A 23,540-nucleotide genomic window follows, 5' to 3' on the forward strand; every position below is an offset into this window, starting at 1 on the left:
CTTTCGACTCCTCTAGATCACCTGCTTCCCTGGCAGAGGTGGAGGCTGCACTGGGGCATGACTAAGGGGGATAAAACAGCAGCAGTGGGGGCCAGGAGAGGATTCGGATCTGCAGAGGGGGGCAGACACTGGATCTCTTTGTGCGTTTAAACTGCTCTTCCCCCACTGTAGCAAGAGAGGATACTCACAGCGCTTTTTCAGACCTGTACAACACTCAGCTGAGACACATAGATCCTGGTTAACATTGTTTCGTTGCTGATCAATTAGGGAACATGCTCGTTTAAAGTTGCGCAATGCTCCCTTATAACACTGTTTGGAAGCTGCCTGCTTTGTCCACTGCTTTCAGGAGGAGCAGCCCGTTGGCGCAAGCCCGGGGGGGGGCTTGGAACCAGGGTGGAGCAGCAGCCCCCCCATCAGCTCCCCGCTCCCTTAAGTTCCCTGTGCGGCAGCCGCCCAGCAGGGTATCAATTGCGTGCAGCTCAGCTCTCCCTCCCACCCTGCCATGTGCTGCTCCTGCCCTCTGCCTCAGAGCTGCTCCCAGGAGCCTGCTGCTTGCTGTGGGGGGGAGGGGGGGGTTAATATCAGGGTGCCCCCCTCCCCCGCTTACCCTATCTCCACAACTACTCATACGCGAGCCCTCCCTCATGTTCCTCCCCCAGCTACAATCCCATGTTTTGAGTCCACACAACACTGTGAACAGAGGACCCCCGACAGCAACACGCTTTAACAGCTGTTATGATTTTAATTCTAACATATATACATGTTGCGATAGTTACCACCATCATTTTGAATGTACTATTATCCACATCACATCACGAGTTACTTAGTTACGTGTTCCGAGTCGGCTTACGGGCTTTTCAAACGCCAACACTCTTTATTTGCAAAGTTAATCCTTTAGAAGAGCGGAGCCATGCGTGTAGCCCAGTCCAATTTAGGACTATCCTCATCTACAGGTGTGCAGCCTAACACCACACCCCCAGCATGCATTGCTCCACCTCACTCAGAATGGTCAGGCTGCTATGCAGGCCAAGACTCGTCTCCAGAGGCGGCAGCTCCATATTAAAACGAGGGCAGCTACGCTTTACTACATTTGCAAGATAGGTGGAGCTCTCTGGCTCCAGGCGGATTTTCAATCTGCCCATCAGCTGGGCCAAATACAGGCACCCCTGGTTTATAGGGATCCCCTGGTTTTGATGAACACACACATCCCATCAACAAGAATCACTCAGCAAGAGGGGAGCAGAGTCCTCAGGCCAGCAATTCTGATTTCAGGCTTGAATTTATACCAGGGAGACATTACAGTAATGGAAACATTTTTTAAATAAGTCTATTGCCAATTCACTAAGGCAGCACAACACTCCTGTAGCTCACATTAAGAGCCCCTCCCTCAAAATAAATATATCAAGATCCTTGTAGATCCAGAACATATGCTCCACCCCCCCTTCTCTCACACTCACACACACACAGTTAAGATACTGTCTTTAGGAGATACATGGCACAGATCTGGTCAGATATTGCCAGTGAAGGTTCAAACAGGGCCTGAAACTGAAGTCAGAATTTGGTTTTTTGGCATCTTATTGAGAGTGAAAAATTAAGACAGAGTCCATCTCACGATTCAGAAAAGAGAGAGTGCCCAATTCACATGAAGTCATCTGAATCATTGCCATCCTGTGGAGAAAGAAAGAAGGGAATTATTGAGATACCTTTTTAAAATGGAAGTTTAACACTGGCGAGATAAGTTGAAAGCCACTGGACTACACTTTCTTCATTTGCTGACCCTAAAAAATTTCAAATGGAGGTGCAGACACCTTTAGAAATCTTAGGTAGTCTGCAGACGCTCAGACAAAGCTGCTGGTGCAGTCAGCTGTCTCTCCCATGGTTTAAGGAAGTGGCGGAGTTTTTTCTGGTTTCCATACATAGGCCACAAAATCAGCCTCAGCTTACTCAACAGGCTCATGGTCAAAGTTCTGAAACTAACAAATCCCAAAGCTAGGTCCTTTGGATGTTGCTGCTAACATTTCACATGTTGAATACTAGTATTCTCCTATTCATTCAAGAAGTATGCCCCACTGAGAGATTTCCCCTCTAACTCAAAGCCTGGGACCCAACCAGCCAACTGTACAACTACAGATGAAATATAAAATCTGCAACGCTTGCTAGCCATCCAGTAAATGAGCGCCACACGTTCCTAGTACAGCAGGTCATCCATCCATGTGTAACCCTGGGAGGCAGGGGCTGGCGATTAAGCTCGGATAACCCTTGACCTGGTTACTTCAGTAACCTTTACCTATATCATGCGACTCGTGCCATGAAGTGGAGCTCAGTCTCTTGCCAGCACTCCTGTGTATCAGCCCTTTGTGACCTTAACTTGATCTGACTCCAGCATAAAGGCACCAGTCTGACAACACATGTAGCTTAGACACAGAGAGGGCTGATGACCCCATACATGGGCATTTCCTTTATATTTCCTCATATGGCATGTCACTAACCAGACACAGCTTGCACAGGCATAGCAGGAGGAGCCGCTGCTTAAACCGCATAGTTCTTTTTACTCTATCACGGTCATCTGTGATCTGGAAACCAGCCAGAAGAGTCACCCCTCCCCCCCAAAAAAACAAAAAACACCCCATGAAAACCATAAACCTATCCCAAGCAGCTGCTGAGCCTCTGGGGATGTGATGGGTGAACAGATTTTAAATTAAAATTTGTGAGAGGCACTCTGAGCTCCTCGTTTGCCTGGAGATATCACCAATGCAACAGAACGTGAGGGTACTTGCTTTCAGAGAAAGAATCATAGAATAGAATCATAGAATATCAGGGTTGGAAGGGACCCCAGAAGGTCATCTAGTCCAACCCCCTGCTCGAAGCAGGACCAATTCCCAGTTAAATCATCCCAGCCAGGGCTTTGTCAAGCCTGACCTTAAAAACCTCTAAGGAAGGAGATTCTACCACCTCCCTAGGTAACGCATTCCAGTGTTTCACCACCCTCTTAGTGAAAAAGTTTTTCCTAATATCCAATCTAAACCTCCCCCACTGCAACTTGAGACCATTACTCCTCGTTCTGTCATCTGCTACCATTGAGAACAGTCTAGAGCCATCCTCTTTGGAACCCCCTTTCAGGTAGTTGAAAGCAGCTATCAAATCCCCCCTCATTCTTCTCTTCTGCAGGCTAAACAATCCCAGCTCCCTCAGCCTCTCCTCATAACTCATGTGTTCCAGACCCCTAATCATTTTTGTTGCCCTTCGCTGGACTCTCTCCAATTTATCCACATCCTTCTTGAAGTGTGGGGCCCAAAACTGCACACAGTACTCCAGATGAGGCCTCACCAATGTCGAATAGAGGGGAACGATCACGTCCCTCGATCTGCTCGCTATGCCCCTACTTATACATCCCAAAATGCCATTGGCCTTCTTGGCAACAAGGGCACACTGCTGACTCATATCCAGCTTCTCGTCCACTGTCACCCCTAGGTCCTTTTCTGCAGAACTGCTGCCTAGCCATTCGGTCCCTAGTCTGTAGCTGTGCATTGGGTTCTTCCGTCCTAAGTGCAGGACCCTGCACTTATCCTTATTGAACCTCATCAGATTCCTTTTGGCCCAATCTTCCAATTGGTCTAGGTCCTTCTGTATCCTATCCCTCCCCTCCAGCGTATCTACCACTCCTCCCAGTTTAGTATCATCCGCAAATTTGCTGAGAGTGCAATCCACACCATCCTCCAGATCATTTATGAAGATATTGAATAAAACCGGCCCCAGGACCGACCCTTGGGGCACTCCACTTGATACCGGCTGCCAACTAGACATGGAGCCATTGATCACTACCCGTTGAGCCCGACAATTTAGCCAGCTTTCTACCCACCTTATAGTGCATTCATCCAGCCCATACTTCCTTAACTTGCTGACAAGAAAGGATACCAGGCACAAAGCAAAGGGATGCAAGAGCCCTAGTACGCACAGGGGAAACGATGCCTTCCTCACTCAGTTTAGCTCCTTATGTAACCCAGCTCCCATTCATCTCTCAGCACTCATTTTCCTTATGTTTGCCCGTGGTCATCTCAGTCCTTGTCTCACTGCTCTGACTCCCAGCTCTGTCTCATAGCATGCGGCTCCTAACACAAGATGCTTCCTTCTCTCCTCCTTTAAATCCACCTCTTCAAGTAATCTCAGCTGCCTCTCTATAGTCTCCTGGCCCTTCCTCTCCTGGTCTATTGTCCCATGTCTTGGCTTCAGCAGGCCTTTAGATTGCCTACTCCTCAGGGACAAGTGAGACACCCTTGGTTTAAGGACTATGTACACCTTTAGTCACAGAGTAATACAAAGATATGTGATTCCACCAGCCCCAAGACAAACCAGACATTGGACTAAACAGGCAAAAGGACAAACAGAATTTCACTTAAAATTCTTACTCCCCTTTTGGTGGCTGTCCCACCATAGCACAGTCATCCTTCCCACACAAAACGTCTCATCCCTACTGACAAGAGGCTCTGTACGCAACCAAAGGGAATTCAGAGCAGCAGACTGGAGAGAAAAAGGAGCGGATGCATCCTTGTCCCGTTTAACATCTCTGGAGGACGTTGCAGGAAGGAGACTCCCTTTCCCTGTAATCATGCACTTCCCCTCTCCTTGGATTTTGTTCTGTAACTCCAACGGTAAGAGGGGGATAACGCGTGGAACAATTCACCACATGCAGCTACTGGGCTGAAACTTGCTTTCGCATCTGTATCCTCATACCCTACTCTGATTCTTATTCAGGCTCTGGAAGCAAGGTCTTCACAGGTGCCAGCCTGAACATACCTGGTTGGAAGACATGTTCTCAGACTTCATTAGTGAAGAGTAGCTCCTGTAAGGGAAGAGAAATTATGTAGCAAGATGCATTTTTAAATGTACATTATGAAACAGGGCAGAGTGCCGACAAGATTAGCCCTCCTATTCTTCAGAGGGAATTCAAACACATCAGATCTCAACATCAGCTTGTCTTCCGAAGAACATACTCCGTCCCTAACTGAAGAATCAGTGTACTGTGGGGAGCAAAGATACCTTGGCACAAAAAACACTTAAGTCAGAGATAGAAGAGGTCACCATAGTCCATCAACTAGGAGCCAGTGAATGGGTTTTCTACAACATTCTTCACAGCTTTGTCCAGATACACTACCAGCGAGACAACTAAGAAGGGGTTATAAAATCCTTTGCTTGAGGATTACTATAAAAGTGGCTTGTGGATGGCTAAAGCAGCTCATAGGTGAGAGAGATGGTGTGAGCTGTAATCCAATGTCCCCACCAGCACTCCTCTTGCCTTCAGAAATTGAACTGGGACTCAGATGCCTCTGTGTTGGGGCTGTAAGTTATTGCTCCTTTGAATTACTGAGTGCACCAACAGGAGCTGTGGGATCTAGGCTCCCCGATTCCAGCCTCATGACCATCTAAATTACTTACTATTTATTGTAACATTTTATATGTACAAAGCAGTCATAGGGTCAGACACACTCATGTGCGTCCAGGTTTGTTTGGTAGTCGGGGGTTAACAGATCTACCTTATCTACTCTTTTCTCAAGGACCAACATGGTCACAAATGTTTTCTGCCTGTCTGCTGTCAGATTGGAAGATCAACACATGCAGCTGTTCATCACTGTGCATTTACAGGCGTACATAATGCCTTTCATGTACATTAGGATTAATTTGTGTTTTTAAAATCACTATTTGTGAAGTGCTTTGAAGCTTGACAAGCACTACACAGGCTTTGATTTTCACTAGAGCAATTCAGTGCTTTATAGATATAGCAGGCAATTCTACCCATTTCACAGAGTTCAGTGACTTGTCCAAGTTCATACAGCAAGTTGGTGGCACAGGTGGGAAAAGAACCCAGGAGTCCTGACTCCCAGCTCTGCGAACTATTCCTCACTCCAGTTTCTAGTAAGTGAATTGGGTGAATACATCTAATTCTCAAGACAAAGGCAAAGAAAGGGTTGCCAGGTACAGCAAATACTATTTCTTAAGACTGTACCAGTCTAAGACAGAACAGAGTACGACTGATTCAGCAGGAACCACGACATGCCCTGATCAAAGTCTTGCTCCCACCACTGATAGGAAATACTCACAGTTAGAGTTAGTCACAGCCATTACTCACCTGAGATCTTCCATTTCTTTCTTTTTCTTCATTTCCTCCTTCTCTTTCCGTTTCATCTCTTGGATCTGGGCTTTCTTCTCATTCCTCTCCTCTCTGTCCCGGGCTTCCTTCTCAGCAGCTAGGTCAGGGAACCGCTCCACTTTGGTCTTCTCTAGCCTGTTCAGTATCTCATTCACCTTCTTCTCCACTGTCACTGTTCTCACCTTTGGGATGGAAAGAACTATAATCCTTACGAAAAAACGCTTCCACCTTGCATTTCACTGAGAAAGACTTTCCACACAGTGAGGTAAATTACAAGAAAAGGAGCATTTTCTCCTCTACATTTGGCTCCTGAATCTCATTTAAACAGATGGACAGTCATGGCCATCTGGTGCTGTTCAGTGGCCTGTGTGAAAAGAGCTGGGAACTCAGTACAATCTCCGACGGGCACAAGAACACAAACCACCATCGCAACTATCACTAATGGGTTTTCTTGGCTGCAGTCTCAGCAGAGGGGCCCAGGATTGACTGAATCATGCAGAATGGTCATCCACCCAATCCTGAAGTGAGTTTCAGTGGACATGCTGGCAAGGGAAGCTCATGCTGCTGAGTGTGTTGTGCCCATTCTGTGGACCAATGTCTTCAACCCAGGGTTCCCCAGTATTGATGTGTGTTTTAACAAGCACTTTGCACTTCTACAGAACCTGCCACCCAAGGATCTCAAACTAGTTTACAGTCAAAAGTCTTAACACACCCAGAAAGGTACAATCCCAATTCTCAAGACTGGAAAATCAAGCACCAACAGCCTGAGTCAAAATCTGTTGAAGTCAATGCGAGTCTATTGACTTCAAAGGGCTTTGGATCAGGGCCCCAAGAGATTAAATGGCTTCCCCAAAGTCACAGAGGAAATCTGTGGAAGGGTGAGAGGCGGACTCGGATCCAAGACCTGGGCCTTTACTGCTAGACGATCTTTCCTTCTCTCCCCTGACAACCTAGCTCTTTTACACACATCGTTCTAGTGCTCTGGAAGTCAGTCTTTACGATTTCCTGGCAGGATGCTCACCTGAGTGCTAAGAGAGAACTCTTCTCTGAACGCAAGTCTGACTGTCAGCAATTTTGAAAGTGACAACTAGATTCATGCTTTAAGTCTGGAAGTTCCTTCAACATTGAAAATTATGAAAAAACCCAGATTTTACAGGAAAAAGGATCCGATGAAGCCTGATTTTCAAGACTTCCCACTTCCAGAAGGTAGGGGTCACCTATTACAAATGTTACCAGTCAGAAGCAAACCAGCTGCGATTATGGTGTTACCAGGCCAGAGGGGCTTCAATCTTACTGAAGACGATAATCCAAGCGTAGGTGGAAATTCAAGCAGAAAGTGTATCTGACACTTGGTTGTATATTGGCAATATTTTATACTGACCATAACGAATTACTCAGCTCTGTATCCCTGTTGTAACTTGTGCCTTCCATTTGTTGTAGTGGTTTTACTTTACTACAGGGGTTCTCAAACTTCATTACACCACAACTCCTTTCGGACAACAAAAATTACTACATGACCCCAGGATGGGGGACCAAAGCCTGAGCCCATCCTAGCCCCACTGCTCCAGGTGGCTAAAGTCAAAGCCCAATGGCTTCAGCTCCAGGCAGGGGGCCTCTAACCTGAGCCCTGCTGCCCAGGACTGAAGCCCTCGAGCTTCGGGTGGTGGGGCTCAGGCTTTGGCGTCGGGCCCCAGCAAGTCAAAGCCAGCTCTGACAACCCCATTAAAATGGGGTCCCGACCCACAGTTTGAGAACCGCTGCTTTACTATATTCCGATACCCAAGTGGAAACTTAGTTTAGCCCACCAAAAAACAGCTGGGATTTTTCCCATGCCCCTGGACCACAGTAGTTTCCCCTGATTTAGAGCCCCTGTGTGAGACTCAGTATGCTCACTCTCAATATGGCAGTATGATGGAGAAGGAAGGTACTGCAGTCAGCTGGTGGGTTTCTTTGCAGCTGCATAGCAACCACTTACATCCTTTTGTCTGTGAAACCCTATCTGTCCCACATCCATGTCAGCTGTTTTCTTCAGGTTGGTCCACGGCGTATACACCACGTTGATGTTGTTCATTTTGCAGCCTACAGAGCAGTAAGGGGAGAAAGGAGAGTTCTTGTATCAACGGCTCAGAAGTGGGAAATATTTCTATTCTCCGTCCCTACCCCAAACCTTCTGACGAGCAGTCTCCACAATCAGCCAGAGTCATGCTGTGTTACATAGCTTCTAGTCAGTAACATTTGTAAGGATCTGTCCTCTTCCTCCTATCTGAAGTAACAGCATTGCAATGGAACAGAAGGACTTTGCTATATCGCGTTCTGTGGCAGCAAGGGCCAAAAAAGTGTTAACTAACTCCAGATGGAGTCTGGCTTTGCCAGAAGGCTGCCTGCTACAAAGAGGGCCTCAAGTGGGTATTAGAGGGAAAATTGCAAGACCCCTTTTGGCTTAAAGGCACCATCAGGAATCAGGAGATTAAAGTTTCAGTATGAAAATATCAGCAGCAGCACCAGCTGTTGCAAGTGACATCTGTTTCCCATGAAAACAACAATCTATGAAGTGTACTTAAACTTCACATTATTCTGATGTCAAAAACAAGAAATTTCAGGAATTTGGGATGGAATAGACACCCCCACAGACACACTCCCCCCGCCCCCGTACACAGTCCCTTAACCTCCATAGGAGACTTGCCAATTTCAATAGTAAATGTTACCTTGAATGCTATTGGCCTTCACTAGATGGGCGCAGTCTATCAAAACTTCTTTGGGAATATCATCCACTGTTTGCCCCTAAAACAGACCAATAAAACATGAGTGGTTTACTGTGCCATTTGAGGGAGCAATATGGGACTTATGAACACAGAATAAACACCACACCAACAGTGCACTTGGACCATGCTATGCAAACAGGGGTATGAGCCCCTGCATTACACACACAGCTTAGAATACTTTACACTTCTATAGCACCTACCAGCCAAGGATTTCAAATCACTTTACAAACAGTTTTGCCTCTATACCCCTCAGAGGTATTAGCCCCATTTTACTGAAAGGGGAATGAGGTAGAGATAGGACTAATCATTCTAGGTCTCACAAATCTATGGCAGAGCCAGGAGCTGTGTTCCCTCAAAGCTGCACGGTCACCCAGGAGTGAATCAGGTACCGTGCACATCCAGGGGTGTGTGTTCAGGCGCCCTCCCCCTGCTGCTCTGCAGTCATGTTGATCTTGCCCTCTGCCTTGGAGCCCCCGGCGAGCTGCTCCTGGGACCCTCCTGCTTGCTGTGCAGAGCACGGCAAAGGCAGGAGAGAGAAGGGGGTACTGATGCGCACGCACGCGCACACACACCCCTCCCAACATGTACTTGTGTTACTGTTGTTACTTCTTGGTACTTCCTGCAATGCACATATATTCTTGGTAATTTTATTCTTTCAAAGTGCTGTTATTTGTGGTTTTATTTCTCTTTTATGCTTAAATTTAATTCTTTGAGCAGTGAGTTCTAAAATGCTTAACCTGTCCTGACTGGAGTAATTATCCCTATGGTAACTTTTTAAAAATATATATTATAGTGAGGTTTTTTGTTTCTACTGGTGGCACACATCACCTCGATATTAGTGCACATAACAAAATTCATTCTGCACATGGATGGAAAAAATTAGAGGGAACATTGATCAGGCGCTGTACTCAGATGAGGAGACTTCCAGCTTTGTCCTATATTTTGGTTGCACCATTTCCCCTGCCCTTCCTAGGTTGCATACTAACAGATGCCCAAGTTCTGCTACACACCTGCGCCCTTGCAGACCGCCATTAACATCAGAGGCTCCATGTTGTGAGCAGGTGGGTCTATGCATTCAGAGTTCATAGTGGAATGGGAGCCTCAGATTGTAAGATCTTCAGGGCAGGTATCGTGACTTCCTATGTGTGTGAATAATGCCTAGCATATTATGCGCATCATCAGAACACAAATCCCCCACATTTAGGTGTATAATCTCAATAAATATTGGAGGCAACAAACCCTCCTAAACCAGGAGGGACTAGACTTAACATTCCTGAAAGTTCGAGGGTTCAAAATAAGCAGAGAAAGCCAACTCCTGAAAAAATATTTTCTGGAAATGAGAAGATACAAACCCAATTTTTAAGCAATCCTTTGCAGGTCACTGTTATATCAGTACATATTTGTTTAACTGCACCAGGATTCTGTGATTACCTTGTGTAATCGGAGGTACACGTGTGCAGAGGAGAGCTTATCCACATGAAACCTACAGAATAAAAAGGCACATTTAGCAGAGGGTCTCTTGCTCTGAAATAAATGCTACAATACAGCTTGCCATAACAGACTAGGAGTCCCATAGGTAAAAGCATTAAAATAAATTCTGAACATGCATATTTGACAGCATGCAACGGAATTGTTACACCTTATCAGGTGTTTCAATCTTTGAGCAAATATTCACCTACCTGTAAGAGGAGGAAATTGAAAAGCTAAATATTTTCTTTGAAACATAATATACTTAGACATTAACAGAAAGATCTTATGAATAAGATATTGCGATTTGCTCCCTCTAGTGATTCCTAGGGAAATGACATAGATGTCTACCCTTTCTAAAAAAAGAAAAGGAGTACTTGTGGCACCTTGGAGACTAACAAATTTATTAGAGCATAAGCTTTCGTGAGCTACAGCTCACTTCATCGGATGCATAGAATGGCTTTCTAACTAAATAATGATATGAGAGAAACAAATTAGTATATCACTATAGCAAAGCATGTTATTAAAAGTGACGGTTACTCTAACAAGACCCAAGGATCTCCCATCATAGGGTATGTCTATATTGCAATAAAACACTCACAGGTGGCCCATGTCAGCTGACTTGGGCTCATGGAACTTGGGTGCCCGGGTTATAAAATTTCAGTGTAGATGTCCGGGCTCAGGCAGGAGCCTAGGCTCTGGAGCCCGGTGATGCTACACTGCAATTTTATAACCCTGCAGTCCAAGCCCCACAAGCCCAAGACAGCTGATACAGGCCAACCGCAGGTGTTTTACGGCAGGGTATACATACTCCCAGAGTCTTACATTCTCAATTTGCAGAGCTGGTGCAAGAAAAGCAGAGGCAGGGCACACTTCTTACTCACTAGCTCCACCAATATGCCTCAGTCCACCCCCAAAAAGACCATCTCTAGGAATGAGAAGGGAGGACAGTCTATGTGGCCCACTCAATTGTTAGCCTCTCAACTGAAATGGCTAACAAGGAAGCAAGTATCAATTATGATGATGGGGTTTGTATGTGGAAGCCTGTCTACTGAAACAACTGGCCCATTCCATTTATCATCTAACAGCTTTACAAGGCCCCAAGCAAATTTGGCCACTGCCAACATAGAAAATTTGGCAAGGATTAACACAAACAGCCATCGATAGTATATTTGCAGCTAACAGTGAGTTGTCCTAACTGCCCTCTCTGATTATTTCCTTTTCCATGTAGGGGGACCAAAACTACGTCAACATGCGTGGTAGAGAGCAGTGCCCACAGCCACCCCTGTGCATGCGACCAGTTAGGTCTGCTTAGGTTATGCACAGCTTTTGCCTCTCATGATTCTGAGAGTCGTTCAAGCTCAACTCATGGAGCCAGAACAAAGGCAAGAGCTGAGACAAGAAGACAGGGAATATTTCACTCTGCCAGGCAGCGTGTGTATACAGTAGACATGATGGTGACATTGTGTATATACATGTACAAGAAGAAATCAGACAAAGGGATTGGGTTGGAGACCCAGCATGCTCCTGCAGAGAGGATACTGATCTGGGGGTCAGGAGACCTCGGTTCTATTCCCATCACTGTTGCTGATCTGCCATGTGACCTGGGACATGTTATTTCACCTCTGTGCCCGTCTCCCCTATCACTAAGGCCCTACCAAAGTCTTGGCCATGAAAAACACATCACGAACCATGAAATCTGGTCTCCGCCCACGAAATCTGGTATTTTATGTGCTTGTATACTACATTATATAGATTTCATGGGGGAAACCAGCATTTCTCAAATTGGGGGTCCTGACCCACAAGGGAGTTGTAGGGGGGTTGCAAGGTTATTTTAGGCAGGTCTTGGTATTGCCACCCTTACTTCTGTGCTGACTTCAGAGCTGGGCAGCCGGAGAGCAGCAGCTGTTGGCCGGGCCCCCAGCTTTGAAGGCAACGCCCCTCCAGCAGCAGCGCCGAAGTAAGAATAGCAGAACTGCAACCCCCCCTACAATAACCTTGTGACCCCCCCCCCCCCCACAATTCCTTTTTGAGTCAGGACCTCTACAATTACAACACTGTGACATTTCAGATTTAAATAGCTGAAATCATGAAATTTACAATTTTTTAAATCCTATGACTGTGAAATTGACCAAAATGGACCTATTCCTGAATAGCTCCATGTGTGGGCACACCTATTCCATGTGCACACAAGCCATGTGGATAGCTCAGTGGTTTGAGCTTTGGCCTGCTAAACCCAGGGTTGTGAGTTCAATCCTTGAGGGGGCCATTTAGGGATATGGGGCAAAAATTGGGGATTGGTCCTGCTTTGAGCCGGGGGTTGAACTAGATGACCTCCTGAGGTTCCTTCCAACTCTATGATTCTATGACAAATGCTTTGGGGGGCAGGGACCAGCTCTTACTATGTGTGTGAGAAAGTACCTAACACAGCGTGTCCCCAGCCTCAGTTGGGACCTCTAGGTGCTACTCTATAACAGCCCTCTGTGACTGTGTTTAAACTAGTTAATATTCTGAATAGCACCTATAGTAGCCAGAAGAGCCTCCCACTGAAGTTCACTATGAAGGGCATTTCATTTCACAAGCATAAAGGACTTACATGGCTCTTTTCAGTACCTACCAAATATCTTCAGGCCAGCCATATTTTATCAGGTCTTCATCTGCAGGCATTAAAAAAAGAATACTGAGCAAAGAAGGATACCTCCCCCAGCAGCCAGCCAAACGGCCCATTGGGAGACCGGCAATGAGGGGAAATGATTGCTTGAGTTAGGGTCCTGAACTCATTTTGACACACCACTAGTTACTTTTTAAAAGCTAAAGGGCCTTAATATCAAGAGTGTTTGCACTACAATATGGCACCTGGAGAGTGAGTGTGATGGATCCCCAAATAAGGCCTGAAACACACAGTGCTCTCAGGCACAAAGGTGCGAAGGCCAAAACTCTGAACAGTTCTAAGTTCTCCCCCTTTTCCTCCACTCCAGTCTCAGGGATTTTTTTTATTGGGAGACACTGATCTTTGCATAACTATCCTATGTAGGAGATTTTCAAGAGAGCAATTCCCAAGATAAAAGCACCAACTCTCTTCAATTGAAGTGCTAATTTTGGTTTTGCCTTAAGTACTGAATGGCCAGCAGTGACATGAAATAAAGCAGGACTGTACCCTGGTTTGTTGGAAGAGGACACAGCAACAGAAAACAATTTGAAGAACACTAACTCAAGATGGGAAAAAACTGACCAATTATGCAGGGAACAATTAAACTAAACAAATAAAGTGCTGTCAAACCATACTAGGCTTCTACCATTGTTTCCTTGACCATTTTATAGCCTGACAAAAAGTCCAGAGTGCCCACTGACTTCAGATCAAGCCCACACACAGCTTCCCCTCTCACCAGTCCCAGACAATGGTATAAAGTAATGCTATAGACTGCATAAGAAGTTACTGTATAGCATGATTTGCAAAGCAGCTATCATGAAAAATCTGCCTTCTATCAACGCAGTAAAATCAAACAGAAAAATTAAAAAACAAGGTTAAAAAGGCAAAAAAAGCAAACCCCAACCTATCAAGCCTTGCCAAGTATTTTCATGTACTTACTTTCATATTTATCTTTTCCCATGTAAATTGTGTAAACGGAGGGAACAACTGAGGGATAGAAAGAGGACACATCAAAAGGCGTTTCAGACAAAACTGTGCACAGAGGTACTGACAAATACACCATCTATGTCAGTGGCTCTCAAATTTTTTTTTTACCGGTGACCCCTTTCACACAGCAAGCCTCTGAGTGCGACCCCCCCTTATAAATTAAAAACACTTTTTATATATTTAACACCATTATAAATGCTGGAGGCAAAGCAGAGTTTGGGGTGGAGGTTGACAGCTCATGACCCCCCCCCCATGTAATAACCTCGTGACCCCCTGAAGGGTCCTGACCCCTGGTTTGAGAACCCCTGATCTACATCTCCGAACATCTAATCCATCCCATTCCCTTCCCGGGGCCAGAGCAAGACTGAGTCACTTTAAAAAGTCATAGAGAACAAAGAACTAAGTTTCCACCAATTCCCTTGGAAGACTAGTCAGCAGTATGACAGTCCTCGGGGCAAGACACTTCATGAGGTTCGGGCTCACTTTAGCTTTATATAAAAAAAAGTAGGGTGCAATCCTATCATCTCAGCATAGGACTGGGAGTCAGAAATTCACAGCTCTGATGCTGACTCCCTTTGTGGCCTTGGACAAGTCACCTAAGTTCTTGAAAAAAGAAAAGGAGTACTAGTGGCACCTTAGAGACTAACCAATTTATTTATCTCTAAGGTGCCCCTAGTACCCCTTTTCTTTTTGCGAATACAGACTAACACGGCTGCTACTCTGAAACCTAAGTTCTTGAAGCATCCTACCTAATTCCTCTCTCTCCTTGGGTGTGCACACCCACCACTCTGCCTAGACATCTGTATCATGCCATTCTGGGAAAAACTGGGCAGCTCTCCCATAACTCCCTCAGCAAGGGACAGCGCACTTGACGACAAGGCAGGGGAACAAGAGGGGCAATATACTTTGGGATATCCAACTGTAGAGAAAATTGGGAGGAAGGACCACTGCCTAACCATGTTATACAGTCATTTAGGTGGTCCCTTACATATGGCAACACAGAGTTACAACCTTAGTAGCAAAAATAAAGTTATATGCTAGCCTAGGTCACTGGCCACAGTGACACATGGTTAGTTTCCATGATTACTGAGTAAAAACCATACTGTGTGTGAACATAAGCAGTACTTAGAGCCAGCCAAATTATCAATTGCTTACAAACTCAGAAATTACAGTAAACAGGGACTAACATCTAGCTTATATTGATAAAAATAAAAACGTATCTAGGTCTCAGTGTAAATATAACACTGAGTCCAGATTTTTACTGGATAGCTACAAATAAGATACAGGAAGTAGAGAAATCTGCTGAACCATCAAGACTGAAGAGTTTCACGCAACATTGACCTGGCCTCTGAAAAACAGAAGACGGAAGTCAGCACGGTGAGAAGTTACATGGAGGAAGCACTGTAGAGAAAAGTCTCCTTTAGAAACACGGGGTCTGATCCCAAGCCAGTTGGAGGAGCTCCACAGAAAGAAAGGCTACTTACCTATATGGCAGATACAATGGTGGTAATATCAACCATATCTCACATACTATGAATCAGCCCCTTTGGGGGACTTTTAGTGACCTGGGATGGTTTTGTGAAAATGAAATCAATCCTGACACAAAGCTACAGGAATGGATTAGATGACCAGCAGCAGAACCTTTCAACTCGTATGATCTGATGCACTTGGGTTTCAATGGACAATATTTTAAATAACTCCCAGGAGGTTATTGTTCTCTCTCTAATTCTGGCCACTTAAGACTTAAGTGTATGACATCACAGGAATCCCCTAGATCACAGGTTTTCAAACTGTGAGGTGTGGCCTCCTGAGGAGAGGCAACAAGGTTATCAGGGGGCCAGAGGACTTGATGTGAAGTAGAACATTCCTGCATCCTTTCCACTTTCCAAGGAGCAGGAGTCAGGGAAGACGAAGACAGAGCCTCTCCACAGGTAGAAGCAATGACAGTGGCTAGCACACAACAGAGTAGGTCGGCAAGACACAGGAGAAGGAGTTCGGGGGGCCCAGCGGGGGATTGGGGGGCCCGAGTCAGGGCTGTGGGTCGGAGGGGGGATGAGGCTGCAGGGTTGAGAAGGCCTGAGGGACACAGAAGGGGATTGGGGGGCCCCGAGGGACACAGGAGAAGGGGGTCGGGGGGGCCCCGAGGCGGGGGGATTGGGGGGGCCCGAGGGACACAGGAGAAGGGGGTCGGGGGGGCCCCGAGGCGGGGGGATTGGGGGGCCCGAGGGACACAGGAGAAGGGGGTCGGGGGGCCCGAGGCGGGGGGATGGGGGGGCCCGAGGGACACAGGAGAAGGGGGTCGGGGGGGCCCGAGGCGGGGGGATGGGGGGGCCCGAGGGACACAGGAGAAGGGGGTCGGGGGGGCCCGAGGCGGGGGGATGGGGGGGCCCGAGGGACACAGGAGAAGGGGGTCGGGGGGGCCCGAGGCGGGGGGATGGGGGGGCCCGAGGGACACAGGAGAAGGGGGTCGGGGGGGCCCGAGGCGGGGGGATGGGGGGGGCCCGAGGGACACAGGAGAAGGGGGTCGGGGGGGCCCGAGGCGGGGGGATGGGGGGGCCCGAGGGACACAGGAGAAGGGGGTCGGGGGGGCCCGAGGCGGGGGGATGGGGGGGCCCGAGGGACACAGGAGAAGGGGGTCGGGGGGGCCCGAGGCGGGGGGATGGGGGGGCCCGAGGGACACAGGAGAAGGGGGTCGGGGGGGCCCGAGGCGGGGGGATGGGGGGGCCCGAGGGACACAGGAGAAGGGGGTCGGGGGGGGCCCGAGGCGGGGGGATGGGGGGGCCCGAGGGACACAGGAGAAGGGGGTCGGGGGGGCCCGAGGCGGGGGGGATGGGGGGGCCCGAGGGACACAGGAGAAGGGGGTCGGGGGGGCCCGAGGCGGGGGGATGTGGGCCCGAGGCGGGGGATGGGGGGGCCGGAGGGACACAGGAGAAGGGGGTCGGGGGGGGCCGGAGGCGGGGGATGGGGGGGCCCGAGGGACACAGGAGAAGGGGGTCGGGGGGGCCGGAGGCGGGGGCCGGAGGGACACAGGAGAAGGGGGTCGGGGGGGCCCGAGGCGGGGGGATGTGGGCCCGAGGCGGGGGATGGGGGGGCCGGAGGGACACAGGAGAAGGGGGTCGGGGGGGGCCAGAGGCGGGGGATGGGGGGGGCCCGAGGGACACAGGAGAAGGGGGTCGGGGGGGCCGGAGGCGGGGGATGGGGGGGCCCGAGGGACACAGGAGAAGGGGGTCGGGGGGGCCGGAGGCGGGGGATGGGGGGGCCCGAGGAACACAGGAGAAGGGGGTCGGGGGGGCCCGAGGTGGGGGGATGTGGGCCCGAGGCGGGGGATGGGGGGCCGGAGGGACACAGGAGAAGGGGGTCGGGGGGGCCCGAGGCAGGGGGATGTGGGCCCGAGGCGGGGGATGGGGGGCCGGAGGGACACAGGAGAAGGGGGTCGGGGGGGCCGGAGGCGGGGGATGGGGGGGCCCGAGGGACACAGGAGAAGGGGGTCGGGGGGGCCAGAGGCGGGGGATGGGGGGGGCCGAGGGACACAGGAGAAGGGGGTCGGGGGGGGCCGGAGGCGGGGGATGGGGGGGCCCGAGGGACACAGGAGAAGGGGGTCGGGGGGGCCGGAGGCGGGGGATGGGGGGCCGGAGGGACACAGGAGAAGGGGGTCGGGGGGGCCCGAGGCGGGGGGATGGGGGGGGCCGGAGGGACACAGGAGAAGGGGGTCGGGGGGGGCCAGAGGCGGGGGATGGGGGGCCCGAGGGACACAGGAGAAGAGGGTCGGGGGGGCCGGAGGCGGGGGATGGGGGGGCCCGAGGGACACAGGAGAAGGGGGTCGGGGGGGCCGGAGGCGGGGGATGGGGGGCCGGAGGGACACAGGAGAAGGGGGTCGGGGGGGCCCGAGGCGGGGGGATGGGGGGGGCCGGAGGGACACAGGAGAAGGGGGTCGGGGGGGCCCGAGGCGGGGGGATGGGGGGGGCCGGAGGGACACAGGAGAAGGGGGTCGGGGGGGCCGAGGCGGGGGGATGTGGGCCCGAGGCGGGGGATGGGGGGCCGGAGGGACACAGGAGAAGGGGGTCGGGGGGGCCGAGGCGGGGGATGGGGGGCCGGAGGGACACAGGAGAAGGGGGTCGGGGGGGCCCGAGGCGGGGGATGGGGGGGCCCGAGGGACACAGGAGAAGGGGGTCGGGGGGGCCGAGGCGGGGGATGGGGGGGCCGGGAGGGACACAGGAGAAGGGGGTCGGGGGGGCCGAGGCGGGGGATGGGGGGGCCGGAGGGACACAGGAGAAGGGGGTCGGGGGGGCCCGAGGCGGGGGGATGGGGGGGGCCGGAGGGACACAGGAGAAGGGGGTCGGGGGGGCCCGAGGCGGGGGGATGGGGGGGGCCGGAGGGACACAGGAGAAGGGGGTCGGGGGGCCCGAGGCGGGGGGCCGGGGGGGCCGGAGGGACACAGGAGAAGGGGGTCGGGGGGGCCGAGGCGGGGGATGGGGGGGCCGGAGGGACACAGGAGAAGGGGGTCGGGGGGGCCGAGGCGGGGGATGGGGGGGCCGGAGGGACACAGGAGAAGGGGGTCGGGGGGGCCGAGGCGGGGGATGGGGGGGCCGGAGGGACACAGGAGAAGGGGGTCGGGGGGGCCCGAGGCGGGGGGATGGGGGGCCGGAGGGACACAGGAGAAGGGGGTCGGGGGGGCCGAGGCGGGGGATGGGGGGGCCGGAGGGACACAGGAGAAGGGGGTCGGGGGGGCCCGAGGCGGGGGGATGGGGGGCCGGAGGGACACAGGAGAAGGGGGTCGGGGGGGCCGAGGCGGGGGGCCGGGGGGGCCGGAGGGACACAGGAGAAGGGGGTCGGGGGGGCCGAGGCGGGGGATGGGGGGGCCGGAGGGACACAGGAGAAGGGGGTCGGGGGGGCCGAGGCGGGGGATGGGGGGGCCGGAGGGACACAGGAGAAGGGGGTCGGGGGGCCCGAGGCGGGGGATGGGGGGCCGGAGGGACACAGGAGAAGGGGGTCGGGGGGGCCGAGGCGGGGGATGGGGGGCCGGAGGGACACAGGAGAAGGGGGTCGGGGGGGCCGAGGCGGGGGATGGGGGGCCGGAGGGACACAGGAGAAGGGGGTCGGGGGGCCCGAGGCGGGGGATGGGGGGGCCGGAGGGACACAGGAGAAGGGGGTCGGGGGGGGCCCGAGGCGGGGGGATGTGGGCCCGAGGCGGGGGATGGGGGGCCCGAGGGACACAGGAGAAGGGGGTCGGGGGGGCCGAGGCGGGGGATGGGGGGGCCGGAGGGACACAGGAGAAGGGGGTCGGGGGGCCCGAGGCGGGGGATGGGGGGCCGGAGGGACACAGGAGAAGGGGGTCGGGGGGGCCGAGGCGGGGGGATGTGGGCCCGAGGCGGGGGATGGGGGGGCCGGAGGGACACAGGAGAAGGGGGTCGGGGGGCCCGAGGCGGGGGGATGGGGGGCCGGAGGGACACAGGAGAAGGGGGTCGGGGGGGCCGAGGCGGGGGGCCGGGGGGGCCGGAGGGACACAGGAGAAGGGGGTCGGGGGGGCCGGAGGCGGGGGATGGGGGGGCCCGAGGGACACAGGAGAAGGGGGTCGGGGGGGCCGAGGCGGGGGGCCGGGGGGGCCGGAGGGACACAGGAGAAGGGGGTCGGGGGGGCCGAGGCGGGGGGCCGGGGGGGCCGGAGGGACACAGGAGAAGGGGGTCGGGGGGGCCGAGGCGGGGGATGGGGGGGGCCGGAGGGACACAGGAGAAGGGGGTCGGGGGGCCGAGGCGGGGGATGGGGGGGCCGGAGGGACACAGGAGAAGGGGGTCGGGGGGGCCGAGGCGGGGGATGGGGGGGCCGGAGGGACACAGGAGAAGGGGGTCGGGGGGCCCGAGGCGGGGGATGGGGGGGCCGGAGGGACACAGGAGAAGGGGGTCGGGGGGCCCGAGGCGGGGGGATGTGGGCCCGAGGCGGGGGATGGGGGGCCCGAGGGACACAGGAGAAGGGGGTCGGGGGGGCCGAGGCGGGGGATGGGGGGGCCGGAGGGACACAGGAGAAGGGGGTCGGGGGGCCCGAGGCGGGGGATGGGGGGCCGGAGGGACACAGGAGAAGGGGTCGGGGGGGCCGAGGCGGGGGGATGTGGGCCCGAGGCGGGGGATGGGGGGGCCGGAGGGACACAGGAGAAGGGGGTCGGGGGGCCCGAGGCGGGGGGATGGGGGGCCGGAGGGACACAGGAGAAGGGGGTCGGGGGGGCCGAGGCGGGGGGCCGGGGGGGCCGGAGGGACACAGGAGAAGGGGGTCGGGGGGGCCGGAGGCGGGGGATGGGGGGGCCCGAGGGACACAGGAGAAGGGGGTCGGGGGGGCCGAGGCGGGGGGCCGGGGGGGCCGGAGGGACACAGGAGAAGGGGGTCGGGGGGGCCGAGGCGGGGGATGGGGGGGCCGGAGGGACACAGGAGAAGGGGGTCGGGGGGGCCGAGGCGGGGGATGGGGGGGCCGGAGGGACACAGGAGAAGGGGGTCGGGGGGCCCGAGGCGGGGGGATGTGGGCCCGAGGCGGGGGATGGGGGGCCGGAGGGACACAGGAGAAGGGGGCCGGGGGGCCGGAGGCGGGGGATGGGGGGGCCCGAGGGACACAGGAGAAGGGGGTCGGGGGGGCCGGAGGCGGGGGATGGGGGGCCGGAGGGACACAGGAGAAGGGGGTCGGGGGGGCCCGAGGCGGGGGGATGGGGGGCCGGAGGGACACAGGAGAAGGGGGTCGGGGGGGCCCGAGGCGGGGGATGGGGGGCCGGAGGGACACAGGAGAAGGGGGTCGGGGGGGCCCGAGGCCGGGGGGATGGGGGGCCGGAGGGACACAGGAGAAGGGGGTCGGGGGGGCCGAGGCGGGGGATGGGGGGGCCGGAGGGACACAGGAGAAGGGGGTCGGGGGCCCGAGGCGGGGGGATGTGGGCCCGAGGCGGGGGATGGGGGGCCGGAGGGACACAGGAGAAGGGGGTCGGGGGGCCCGAGGCGGGGGATGTGGGCCCGAGGCGGGGGATGGGGGGCCGGAGGGACACAGGGAGAAGGGGGTCGGGGGGGCCGAGGCGGGGGATGGGGGGGCCGGAGGGACACAGGAGAAGGGGGTCGACTCTGAGATAGCGCGGGGATGTGGGCCCGAGGCGGGGGATGGGGGGCCGGAGGGACACAGGAGAAGAGGGTCGGGGGGCCCGAGGCGGGGGATGGGGGGGCCGGAGGGACACAGGAGAAGGGGGTCGGGGGGGCCCGAGGCGGGGGATGGGGGGCCGGAGGGACACAGGAGAAGGGGGTCGGGGGGCCCGAGGCGGGGGGATGGGGGGCCGGAGGGACACAGGAGAAGGGGGTCGGGGGGGCCGAGGCGGGGGATGGGGGGCCGGAGGGACACAGGAGAAGGGGGTCGGGGGGCCCGAGGCGGGGGGATGTGGGCCCGAGGCGGGGGATGGGGGGCCGGAGGGACACAGGAGAAGGGGGTCGGGGGGCCCGAGGCGGGGGATGGGGGGCCGGAGGGACACAGGAGAAGGGGGTCGGGGGGGCCGAGGCGGGGGATGGGGGGCCGGAGGGGGAGGGGCTGGCGGCGCCGCGGACTCACCGCTGGAGGTGAAGTAGAACACCATGGCGGCGGCTGAGTCCCGGCTCCTCGGCCGGCCCGCCCGGGCTGCTCCCGGCTCTCGCGGCCCGCTCCTGGCGCTAGGACGCTCGTCACGCCCCGACTTCCGGCCGGCTTCCGGAACCGCGCACCGGAAACGGAAAGGCTCGCGCAAACCGCCGGCCGTACGCATGCGCCGGCGTCAGAACGGCGGCTTGAGCGCAATTAGAGGTCGGGGAGAGTGGGCAAGCCGTGCGCATGCGCAGATTTGGACTCTGGGCAGGTTGCTGTAGTAGGTTGTGCGCATGTGCGTTGCAGCCGTCTGTTGCAAGGATGGGTGTTTGTTGGTGGGTCCACGGCTCTGGAAGTTCTTGTCGGTGAACTTCCCGAGCTACCTAGTGTGTAGTGCCCAGTGTCCCCAACATGGTGCTGTGGTTAGCACACAGACCTGGTGGGTCTGCAGCTCTGGTCCTGCGTCACCTTGGCCACTTTTGGGGGGCGTGTAATGTTGCATTGGTGCAAATGTCTCTCGTGTAGACGGGGGCTTAGTGCCTCTCTCTGGAGCACTTAGTCCCTGATGATGTGGGCCAATAGAAATGCCGATAGACATTTTGGATTATAACTTCCTTTCGGCAGGGACTGTTGTTTTTGGTATGTGCATGTACAGTGACCAGAACAGTGAGGCCATAGCCCATTAGAGAGAGGCTTGTAGGCACTAATATTGGTTAAGGTAATCATAGAATCGTAGGACTGGAAGGGACCTTGACAGGTCATCTAGTCTAGTCCCCTGCACTCTTGGCAGGACTAAGTGTTGTCTAGACCATTTCTGACAGGTGTTTGTCTAACCTGCTCTTAAAAATCTCTAATGATGGAGATTCCACAACCTTCTTAAACAGTTTATTCCAGTGCTTAACCACCCTGACAGTTGCACCCTTGCTGCAATTTAAGCCCATTGCTTCTTGTCCTATCGTCAGCCCCATACAAATTTCAGTCTGACACAATCTATGCCTCAGATTCAAGGTAAGTGAGGTAATATCTTTTATTGGATCATTGTCTTTTGCTGAAAGAGACAAGCTTTTTGGCTAGACAGAGCTCATCAGGTCTGGGAAATGGTGTTACAGATAAATACATGATGGAACAAATTGATTGGCATAAGTAATTAATACATACTCTAAGGGACAAGGTCAGTGGCGTAACATCTTTTATTGGAGCAACTTACGTTGGTGAGACAGACAAGCTTTCAAGCTTTCTGCTGGTCCAATAAGAGATATTATCTCACCTAGCTTGGCTCTGTCATATCCTGGGCTACAAAAACACTACAAACAACAATCTTTTTCTGTCTCTTCCTCTCGACAATGCAGCAACATTCTTGCCCCATGTAGCAAAATTATTTTCCAATTTTGTTTTGGATTGATGGATTTTGTTTTTAATTTTGGAAATTACCACCATTCACCTCCCATTTTTTAAATTTCTGAGCAAGAGTGGGACCATTTAAATGCTCAAACACTAATAAGCACAGCAATCAAATGAACAAAAGCCTAGTAATAGTTAAGGACATCTTTTAAAGGCAAAAAGAAAAGGAGTACTTGTGGCACCTTAGAGACCAACCAATTTATTTGAGCATAAGCTTTCATGAGCTACAGCCCACTTGTGAGCTGTAGCTCGCGAAAGCTTATGCTCAAATAAATTGGTTGGTCTCTAAGGTGCCACAAGTCCTCCTTTTCTTTTTGCGGATACAGACTAACTGAAACCTTTTAAAGGCAACAGTCTGCAAAGTTTTTGAAGAAAGAAATTTGTAAATGCTAACAGATTTTGGAGCTCCTGGGGCTGGATGGCTCAGGACACTGGCATTTCATCTCTAGATTGATAGTCTGAATTACAGCACGAAAGTCACAATCAATAGGAAGTCAGTAAGCATTCAGTAAGACTGAGGCCTGATCTGCAGTGGATTAAAGAGGTTGTCTGCCAC

General features: G+C 53.8%; 1 protein-coding gene across 2 annotated transcripts; it reads right to left on the minus strand.

The window, feature by feature from the left end:
• Positions 1 to 722: 722 nt before the first annotated feature.
• On the minus strand, positions 723 to 21,769 carry CCDC25 (coiled-coil domain containing 25). 2 transcript variants are annotated; one of them, XM_073335523.2, is made up of 9 exons: positions 21,575 to 21,769; positions 13,964 to 14,011; positions 12,992 to 13,031; positions 10,339 to 10,390; positions 8,851 to 8,926; positions 8,121 to 8,224; positions 6,125 to 6,327; positions 4,795 to 4,840; positions 723 to 1,668 (listed from the first exon to the last, which is right to left on the minus strand). In XM_073335523.2, the coding sequence occupies exons 1-9, from the start codon at positions 21,762 to 21,764 to the stop codon at positions 1,639 to 1,641; spliced, it is 789 nt and encodes a 262-aa protein (XP_073191624.2). In that variant the 5' UTR covers positions 21,765 to 21,769; the 3' UTR covers positions 723 to 1,638. The 2 variants fall into 2 exon arrangements, with proteins under 2 accessions (XP_073191624.2, XP_073191625.1); XM_073335524.2 differs by lacking the exons at positions 13,964 to 14,011; positions 21,575 to 21,769 and having other exon boundaries at positions 12,971 to 13,010.
• Between the last annotated feature and the right edge of the window lie 1,771 nt (positions 21,770 to 23,540).

This window comes from Lepidochelys kempii, chromosome 3 (genome assembly GCF_965140285.1).
Source record: "Lepidochelys kempii isolate rLepKem1 chromosome 3, rLepKem1.hap1, whole genome shotgun sequence".
NCBI classification, from domain to species: Eukaryota; Metazoa; Chordata; order Testudines; family Cheloniidae; genus Lepidochelys; species Lepidochelys kempii.

Bases quoted from the DNA above. Each gene is read 5' to 3' on its own strand.
- CCDC25 (XM_073335523.2), bottom strand. From the start codon at position 21,764: ATGCGTACGGCCGGCGGTTTGCGCGAGCCTTTCCGTTTCCGGTGCGCG. The intron at 13,032-13,963 runs GTAAGTACATGA...TAATGCCTGCAG, and splicing joins GGGAAAAGATAAATATGAAA to ATGAAGACCTGATAAAATAT. The intron at 8,927-10,338 runs GTAATCACAGAA...GGTCTGTTTTAG, and splicing joins TGTACCTCCGATTACACAAG to GGGCAAACAGTGGATGATAT.